This window comes from Myotis davidii, unplaced genomic scaffold (genome assembly GCF_000327345.1).
Source record: "Myotis davidii unplaced genomic scaffold, ASM32734v1 scaffold6, whole genome shotgun sequence".
In the NCBI taxonomy this organism is placed as follows: Eukaryota; Metazoa; Chordata; class Mammalia; order Chiroptera; family Vespertilionidae; genus Myotis; species Myotis davidii.
In genome coordinates this window covers 15,706,680-15,716,924 of record NW_006383011.1, presented here as the reverse complement: position 1 = coordinate 15,716,924, position 10,245 = coordinate 15,706,680, and the positions used below count along the sequence as shown (strand labels likewise).

Genomic DNA, 10,245 nt, shown 5'->3' with positions numbered 1-10,245 from the left:
GTGTGGTTTCCTTTGTGCCAAGAAAGGGAGGGGCAAGTGTTATATTAGAAACCTAACAGAGAAGCTGGTACATTTCACACAATAAAATGAAGGCATGCCCCTTTCATGCTTGCAAGTCCTCAACGGCTTTCCACTGTACATAGAATAAACCTGAATTCGTCGTGTGCCATTCACAAGACCCTCCCGCTTCCCTCCCCTCTCCCCTTCACTCACTTAGTGAAGCTCCACTGGCCTCCTCTCTGCTCCTCAAACTGGTGTAGCTTTTTCTACCTCGGTGCCTTAATTTGTGGTTCCTTCTGCTCAGAATGCCCATCCTTTCTCCCCACTCCCAGCCTCCTCCTCTGCTGTTTGCATAGCCAGCTCCTTCTTGGGCATTAGGTGCACGGGGGCCCTACTTGAGCAGGGGTCAGGGAAGGCCTCACTGCCCAGAGCTCTGCACTGAGATCAACCTGAAATCGCCAGCTGTCCACTTGTTTGGTGTCCTCTTCCCAATCCTGACGCCTCCCCGTACTCCCATCCCATGAGTCACATTAGAATGTTCCTTTCGGAAAGCTGGGGCCTTAATTGTCCCGTTCACTGCAAGGGATGTAAAGCCTGGCAGAGCACCTGCAATTTGGTAACCACTCCATAAATATTTGTGGAGCGAATGAATGAATAAATGAATGAGAGAGCTGCTGACTGGAATTTATCCAAGTGAAAACCCGGGGCTCACACGCCAAACCAGAAAAGACAAGACTCTTCTTCAAACTCTTTATTGTTCCCCTTCCTACAATGGAGCCCAGTGCATCTTGCTTCCTCTTTCTCCCCTCCTCCCTCCTTGTCTCCCTCCCCTCCTCCCTTTCACAGAGCTCCATTAGCACCTGCTCTGTGCCAGCTCTGGGCTAGGTACTGTGCCACCTTCCTACCCACTCTGCTCCCCAACATGCCCCCTGTGCCCTGACCTCCCACAAGCTCCAGTCTTTTCCTGGGCTCCCTCAAGTCACGTCCCTCATGCAGTCACCCACTGGTACTCCTCTGTGAGCCTTCATTACAACCGAGCCCTGAGGCCAGAACAACCCGGAAAGAGAAAGGAAGGATTCTCTGAGGATCCAGCTATGGCCATGTATTTGCTACATATCTGACCTGTAGGGAGTCTAAGTTCCGGAGCTTCTATATGGTAACTTTTTCATAAAATGAATGACAGCAACATGGTCTTTTCAGGTTTTTTCTTTGCAGTCCCAAGTGTCTTAGCTGATTATGACCTTGAACAGTGTCCCTGCTTCTTCTGAGCTTCGGATTCAAATGAACCTTTGGCTCTCAAGATTCCTTCAAGGTCTAAACATTCTGGAACCTCTGGGACGTGAATCCACCCAGATTTGTAGCCACCAGGATGAGTTAACACATCACCCTGTATGGGCTTATCTCCCAGTGACAAAAGAATGTGCTCAATTCTATAACGCCAAGTGTGTGTGGGAGGGTGTGGTGACTGGGCCAAGAGTCTGCCAGGACTGTCTCTCCGATTTGGAGATTCTCTCGCTGTGTCTGCAGAGAGAGTGGAGTAGCCTGCCTCCCCATAAAGGGCCGCTGACTTGCAGGAAAAGGCCACGGGGTGGGTGAGCTGTGAGATAGGGCAGGAAAGCATTGGGCACCACGAGAGTGTGCAGGTTTGCCGTGCTTTAGAAGAGTTTAGAAAGGTGGGATGGACACGATCCTTTCCCAGTACCTCAATAACAGGTGTGATTTCAGGTTGAGGTAATGATTTAGAAGGATATAGGGACAGAAACAGAGGAAAGCGTAGCAAGGGGCAGACTTGAGCAAATTTCCCGTGGAGAGCTCAGTAAGGAGCTGCACTTGCTTCCCAGAGGTGGTGGGGAGGTGGGTATGATTGGCCTAGAGTAGATCTGCTGACCCACTTCCAGGATCCTGGGACCCCAGAGACAGAGAGGAAGCCCTGCAGCATTTTCTGTTCTGCCGGTCTGCTCTCCCTGCCTTCTCCGAGCTTGCAGTCCATGCTCAAGGCATCCCCTTTGCTTCTGGCTCTCCAGGCAGCTCAAAATCAGAACTAACTCTGTACTCTGCCAACAAGATTCCTGGGGTGGAGGCCTCCGTGAGGGGCAGGGCCTGGCTGGCTGTGTTTCAGACCCTCCAGCCCTCCCCCAGCAGGCAGTGAGCCTACCAAAGCAGCCTCACCCTAACTCAGCACAGCCTCTGTCTGCACCTGCAGAAAACAGCTTCCCTTGCACCTCAGGAGGAAGTGCTAATGAGGAAAGGGGTGGGGAGGGTTGGGCCTGCCTGTGGTTGTAACAGTTTGCTCACAAGGATTGAGGAGCTAGAAGGAGAAAGGCGCTTTCTTGAGGATAGGACAGTTAACAAGTGGGCCTGCCTGTGGTTGTAACAGTTTGCTCACGAGGATTGAGGAGCTAGAAGGAGAAAGGCTCCTTCTTGAGGATAGGACAGTTAACAAGGCAGGTGGGAAGAGATCAAGCAAAGAACTTGTATGCATATATGCATAACCCATAAACACAGACAATAGGGTGGTAAAGGCTTGGGGTGGGAAGGTGGGCGAGAAGGGGTTAATGGGGGGAGGACATATATAATACTTTCAATAATACATAATTTTTTTAAAAAGGAATGCCTGTACATTTGTACCAGCCAGCTAACAAGTGCCAGTGCATGCATTTCTAAAGCAGAGACCCCTGTGGGAGTGCAGCTATCAGAATGGTGACAAACAGCCCACCAGATGGCCAAGACTAGCGCTGGGGCTACAGAAAGGTAACGGCTAAGGTTCGCCTCCCATGGCTGAGGTCCCTAAGGCTGACCCAGCCTCTAACTTTGCACCCAGGCCCAAAGCAAACCTCCTCCCCCATGTATTTCCGAGCGAGGGAGGTTTGTCCAGGAGGTAACCAAACCCTGACGAGGTGAGGCAGGGGCACAGTATCGCCTGAGTTCAGGCTCCGCCCATTCACAGCCTTCCCCAGGGAGCAGAAGAGAAGGGTTTTCTTGTCGAGCACCATCCCTGGACTACAGTGCAGGCCCTCATTCTCCCTACCTCTGCCCCCATCTCCCATCCTTGCCCTTTTCTGTGGCACAATCTAGGGGCCGAAGAGGAGAGAGACTCCGGAGGCCTCCATTCAGGAAGCAGAGCCAGGCAGGAAAGAAGGACATAGCTATCAGAAATGTCTGTTCAGAACCTACGACGTGCACATCCAACTGAAATAATGAGGCATCAGGGAATGCAAAGAAGGAAGAAGACACACTGTCCCTGCCCACGTGGAGCTGAGTCTAGGAAGGTGGGACAAGTGGAAACAGAGGCTCCTAGTAAATGAAGGTGAAGTACTCGATGGGGCTGCTGTCCTTGTAGCCGGGTCTGTGGGCTGCCAGGCGTGGTGGGCCACCAGTCTATGTTTTGCTGAGGGGCCATTATGAGGGAGGAGACTGGAGCCCATGGGTTGAGAGGGCTGAGAAGGAGAAGGTTGAGGGGAAAGAGAGAGTGTCTGGCAGCTTTGGGAGAGAGAAAATTGGGGAGAAACAGATATTTAAATGGGACTTAAGGAAAATGTTGCCCCACAGGCACTAAACTTTTCATAAAACCTGACTATTAATTTTTTTGGAGATGAGTTAATGTCACGCCCCAGTAATGGATGGTAGCCTGTTTAGGGGGCCAGAGCTCGGGTAGGCCAATGGGGTGCAGACACTCCTGGGTGACATCAGGAAATGGGGTTCCAGGTGTCAGAAGGAGCAGCAGCTGGGGGCTGGGTCAGCTGGGAAGGGACTGCTATGCTGGGCCTGCGAAGGTGACTAGGAGAGAAGTCAGAAGGAGAGAAGGCAGGAGGAGAGAAGGTGGGAGGAGAGAAGGCAGGAGGAGAGAAGGTGGGAGGAGAGAAGGCATGAGGAGAGAAGGTGGGAGGAGAGAAGGCAGAAGTCTCTGAGAGTAGGGGAACCCTGATAAAAAAAAAAAATTGTAAGACAGTGTGAAACTGATGGAAAGCCTCGGGGCCTGGACAGGTAGGAGGAGTAGAGGCGGGAGTGGATAGGACATACAGGTCACTGATTCTAATCTCTTCCAGTCAATGTATCAATGAATTGGATGACCTCACACAAGAGCTGGTAGGGTATTTATCATCTCTCTCTTGTGCTGATAGATTGTTCCTAATGGGGTTTCTACCTCCAGTCTCTCCCTCCCTCCAATGTGTCTTCCACATACAGTGACACTAAAATCATCTTTGAGAAGTCCAGTTTCCATGATTTCATTCTTATCTAAAGTCCTTCAAAGACCCTACACTCCCCCTCCCTACCACCCCACCAGAATCAGTGTAACTCCTAAGCAGGGCATGCAGCACCACCTCATCAAGCTTCCTGTGCCTTCCCAGCTTCAACGTGGTCACTCCCCGTTCACCCCTCACACTCATCACAATGAACCACACACCATTCCTCTGACACCACTTGCTTTTTCACTCCTTGGGGCCTTTGCGTATGCTTTCCCCCCTTTTCCTGGAGTAGTTTCCCTGGCTCCATTGCCAATACCCCAGAAGCTTTCTATGACCCCCTCTTCCTTGTATATAGCACTAGGCTGGCCTTTCCATGTTGTATCATTATCATGATCCTCATGATAATGTTTGTGAGTCTGTGACTAGTGAAAGAACGGGACCAGATCGCATTCTTTGCCCCCCAGCACCTAGCACAGGGCCTCGCTAGCTCTTTATTGGCATTCAGAAAACGTTTATTGAATGAGAGGATTTGTAACTCGCAAGGGCCCACATAGAAGATACCCTTTGGAGACTCTGTCTAGCTGACAAAGACCCCCTTTTCTCTGAGAACTGAATACCGACTGGACCCTAGGAGGACATCTGATCTGAGCTGGGCCAAAGGGACTCTCAGGAAAGTGGAACCAACTCCAAGAGAAGCACGTTTGTTTCTGGAACCACCACATATAAAATTGGGAATGTAAACTTTGTGGGGCATGCTTACTCCGTCATTTAAACAGCACAGTAGAGAAAGTCACTCCTTGAAGTAAGAAAAAGAAGTGGCCACCCAGGGAATTTTGGATGGTTTCCTGGTCCCCACGTCCAGCCCTCTCCTGAGACCATGATAGAGTCCTGTCCTTTGGTTCTGGGAGGCACCCTGTTGAGCCATAACCTGTCCCTACATTTCTGTACATTAGACAGTCCTTACAGCACAAACCAACCTTTGCTGTTGGCAGTTACTTGGGGTTTTTCCTCTTTAAAAATCTTTGATTTTAATATAGAAGTTAAACTTTAACTTATAGAGTTTAATACATTAGGCTCTAAATCACCATACCATGCAGAGCTGGTCACATTATTTACAGGGCCCAATGCAAAGTGAAAAGGTGGTGTTCTTTGTTCAAAAAGTGCAAGGAGAGGGACTAAACTATAAAGCTTTTTCTTTGTGTCTGCAGCCTCTCTTTTGATTTGTCATCGTTTTTGTTTACAATGTTAATGACTAAGGGAATAAAAATTAAAAGTTTAAATCCTAAGCATGAATTTTATTATTTATCTTCATATTGTGCCATGCTCAAATGGAGAGTCACCAAACTTACAGTGTGTATTTCTTGGCTTCTCCCAGAATATTCATCAAGCTGGCGGGAAGAGATGACCCCAAGTCTCCGCAGGCACTGACTGAGCTGTTTGATGGGAACTCTGTCGGTCATGGGGATACATGGCAGGGCAAGTACAGACCCTCATAAGCTCCTGAAGTTCCCGCCCTAAGACTCGGGCCCAGTAGCTTGACAACTGCTGTGTCTTCTTTCCCACAGATCTATGTGCTATGTGCTGGCTGGGGTCAGGGAAGTCCTGCCATTACGGCATCTGCCATTACGGCAGGCTGGCTAACCCAACCCACAGCAGACACATGAACCCAGGGTCTTTAAACCTCTACACCAGGATGTGCTCAGTAGCTTGTGGGCAAGATGTTCACCTTCATTGAGTCACCTGCTGAATGGAGCTGCCAGCCAGGGTGCTGATGGCCACTATTATGCCCAGTCATAAGACCCTGCAGAGCATGTACACCCCCTCCCACCCTCCCTGCATGCACACTAGGCCCTCACCAGGGGCAGAGGGCAGCAATATTACTGGGTGAGGAAGAGGAAGGCTGGGACACAGGAAGCTGGGAAGTGGTAGCTAAGAACCCATCCGAGGGAGATGGGTAGGCTTTGGGAGTTGGCACCATGTGTGAGCCAAGGCTCCAAGCAATAGTTCATGCTCTGAAGCCACATGAGGCTTCACTTACAAAACACACATTCAAAGTTAAATTAAGAATTTCAGGCCCAGCTGGCATGGCTCAATGGTTAAGCATCAACCTATGAACCAGAAGGTCACGGTTCGATTCCTGGTCAGGGCACATACCTGAGTAGCGGGCTCGATCCCCAGTGTGGGGTGTGCAGGAGGCAGCTGATCAATCATTCTCTCTCATCACTGATGTTTCTATTTCTCTCTCCCTTCCTCTCTGAAATCAATAAAATTAAAAAAAAAATTTTTTTAAATGGAATTTCAAGGCAGTGGTTACAAAAAATTAAACCCCAAGCACTGAACTGTTTTGAGCAGGGAGCCCTGTGTGAGTGACCGCACTGGTCACATATGCCCATGGAGTTGACCCTGTACACAAGAGGAAGATCTCTAAATCTCTTTAAACAACCTAAGTACAGGCTGTTGAAACAAAAGGAGGAAAACATTCTTCACATACATACTAAAGAAATTTAGAGCACTCAGACCCATAAGCCAAAAATGCCACTCACATCTCACCGTGAGGATGAGCTAAAGAACAGACATCTTGTCTTTACTCCCTTCAACCAGACTGCAGAACTGAGCAGAAGCTGTGGTATGGATGGATGAACTGGAATTAGATTTCTAAGCATTAAGTCGGGCTTTATTCCAAAGTAGAATGCCTTTAGCTATTCAAAGGGTATTTCTTAAAAGAAGGTAGAATGATATCAGAGCAACAAAGAAGAGGAAACATGACTAGTTTCTTTGCCTTAATAACATGCTTTTATGGCTCAGAAGTTCAACATGAGCTTCAATTCCCAGAGGTTTATATTAAAAACTTCCTGTTGGGATTGGCTCCAAATAAGGCCTTTCGCATTTCTGGCATCTTCTGATGGGCTAAGAGATCCAGTCGACTCTCTAGAGTATTGGAAACCTTTATATTCTGAGTGCTACTGTAGACCTCCACACCTCCCGCTGCATTCATAGGCAGGTGCACCTCTCGATCAAGGTGGACATTCACACTTTTTTGGGAGACTGTCTTGTATTGAGTGATGGCTTCTTTCACTGCACCCTCAACCAGGAGGTGGTCCTGTGGCCTGCAGCGTATAATCACCTCAGGCTCCAGCAGTCGGAACAGACCTTGTAGCACCAGTTTATACAACATCTTCTGGTAGACTTCTGGGTCTGACACAATCCTGATGAGTCTCAGCTTTGCTTCACTTAGCAACTCTGAGATGAGGTCATTTCGGGCTTTCAGGAAATTCAGCCTTGCTTGACTCCTCATGATGGACATCTGGATTTTCTTCTGCTGCTCTATCTGCTTTTCCTTTTTCTCATAATACTCCATAATCTTCAGTCGTTGGGTTTGCACAAGGCGTCCTTTCTCGATGTTATATTCTTCCTCAGCCTTGACATCTATTTGTTCTGCCTTCTCAATGGCTTCCTGCTCAATGAAAGCCATCATGTGCTTAATGCGCTTCTGCACGTCGGCATCACTCAGGGCCATGGCTGCTCCTGGAAAGGGAGGTGGAGGGAGAGCTGGCAGACCCTCTGGTTCCTTTGATCAGGGCAGAGTTTTAGGAGTTCCACTTCCTTAGGTGTGGAGTGCATGAGGGGAGGAAGGAGAGAGTCAGCATCCAAAGAAAAAAATCCTGGAGACCAGCTTTCGGCTGCTCATTTCACAGATGAGGAAACTGAGGCCTAAAGAGGGAAAGCTACCTGTCTGAGGTCATACCTCAGAAGAAGAAAGACTTGAACCTGGGTTCCTAGAGTTCTCTCTTTATTATACTTACCACCTTTTTGTCATCAAATAATAATGAGACAATTAGGACAGACCTAGTCCAGAAGTTTTCTAGGCAGTTATGGTTCAATACACAAAAAAGCATTACTATTTATGCCACAGAAACAAAAAGAATTACAAGATACTACTATGAACAATTATATGCCAACAAATTGGAAAACCTAGAAGAAATGGGTAGATTCCTACAAACATACAATCTACCATGACTGAAGAAATAGACATGAAGAAATAGAAAATCTGAACATAGCTATAACTAGTAAGGAGATTAAATCAGTAATTAAAAAAAAAAAAACTCCCAACAAACAAAAGCCCAGGACCAGGTAACTTCATTGGAGAATTCTACTAAAAATAAAAATTAATGCCAATCCCTCTCAAACTCTTCCTCCCCGCCCCCCACGAAAAAATGAAGAGGAGGAAATGCTTCCAAATATATTTTATGAGGCCTAAATTACCTTAACACCAAAGTCAAACAAAGACATTACAAGAAAACTACAAGACAATACCACTGATGAACACAGATGTGAAAATCCTCAACAAAATACTAGTAAATCAAATTCAACAGCACATTAAAAGGTCTATACACCAGGAACAAGTAGGATTTATTCCTGGGATGCAGGGATGGTTCAGCATACAAATATCAATCAATGTGATACAACACATTAACAGAATGAAGGATAAAATTACATGACCATCTCAATAGATGGAGAAAAAGAATTTGAGAAAATTCAATACCCTTTCATAATTCAATATACAAAATCAGTTGTGTTCCTATACATTAACAACAAATAATTTAAAAGGAAATTAAGAAAACAATCCCAATTACAGCATCACCCACAAAAACCAAAGTACTAGAAACAAATTCAACCAAGGAAGCTAAATACTTGTGCACTATAAACTACAAAATGCTGCTGAAAGAAATTAAAGAAGACACAATCAATGGAAAGACATCCCATGTTAATGGATTAGAAGACAATATTGTTAAGATGTTCATGCTACCCAAAACTCTCTACAACTTCAAGAATGAGAAAAAGAAACCCTAAAAATTCATATGAAACTACAAAGAACTCTGAATAGCCAAAAGCAATCTTGAAAGAGAACAAAGCTGGATGTCTCACATTCCTGACTTCAAAACATATTATAAACCTACAGTATCCAAAATAGTATGGCACAATAAAGACAGACATATAGACCAATGCAACAGAACAGAGAGCCCAGAAATCAACCCCCCCCCCACACACACACACAGTGAAATGATTTTTGACAAGGGTACCAAGACTGTGGAGAAAGGATAGTGTCCTCAACAAATGGCATTGGGAAAATTAAATATGTGCATACATAAAAACCAACTGAAATTGATTAGAGACTTAAATATAAACCTAAAATTATAAAACTCCTAGAAGAAAACATTGGGGAAGACTTCATAACATTGGTCTTGGCAATGACTTCTTGACATGATACCCAAAGCATGGGCAACAAAAGCAAATAGGACTATATCAAACTCAAAATCTGTGCAGCAAATAAAATGATCAGTATAGCAATAAGGCAACTTACGGAATGGGAGAAAATATTTGCAAACCATATATCTGATAAAGGGATTAATATCCAAAGTATTTAAGAAACTTCTACAACTTAATAAGAAAAAACAATTAAAGAATAGGTATTTATCCAAAGAAGAGATATAAATGCTCAAAAGGTATATAAGAAAATGCTCAACATCACTAATCATCAGGAAACCGCCAATCAAAACCACAATGATATATCACCTTACATTTGTTAGGATGTCCATTATTCAACTCCTCCCCCCAAAAAAATAATAAAGCTGAAAATAATGTGTTGGGAAAGATGTGGCGAAATTTGTACAATATTGGTGGGAATGTAAAATGGTGTTGCAGCTATGGAAAACAGCATGAAGGATCCTTAAGAAGTTAAAAATGGAGTTTAAAGAAAATACCAACTTGAGGTGCGCCAGCTAAGCAGCGGAGACTGCGCCATCTTGGGCGGTTGTTGCCGGCATCCAGAGACCAGCTACTAACCTGGAAACAAGGGATCTCAAGCAGCGTGACTGCGTGAACTCAGACGAGCACTGCTTCTTCTCACCGAAAGCGCAGCAGAGAGAGAACTACATAACCAAACACCTTGAGAAGAGAAATCATGGTGAAACAAAGAACCAACCCAAATATGAAAGAAAAACAGGCATCATCAGAAAAGGAAGTAAATGAAATGGAGGCAATGGAGGCATGCACCCTC

At 45.9% G+C, this 10,245-nt stretch overlaps 1 protein-coding gene across 1 annotated transcript; it reads right to left on the bottom strand.

Annotated features, from left to right (window-relative positions):
- Positions 1–6,971: 6,971 nt before the first annotated feature.
- Positions 6,972–7,785, bottom strand: ATP6V1E2 (ATPase, H+ transporting, lysosomal 31kDa, V1 subunit E2). The gene has a single exon (XM_006778682.2). It carries the CDS (start codon positions 7,702–7,704, stop codon positions 7,024–7,026), a length of 681 nt encoding a protein of 226 aa, XP_006778745.1. The 5' UTR covers positions 7,705–7,785; the 3' UTR covers positions 6,972–7,023.
- Positions 7,786–10,245: the final 2,460 nt, after the last annotated feature.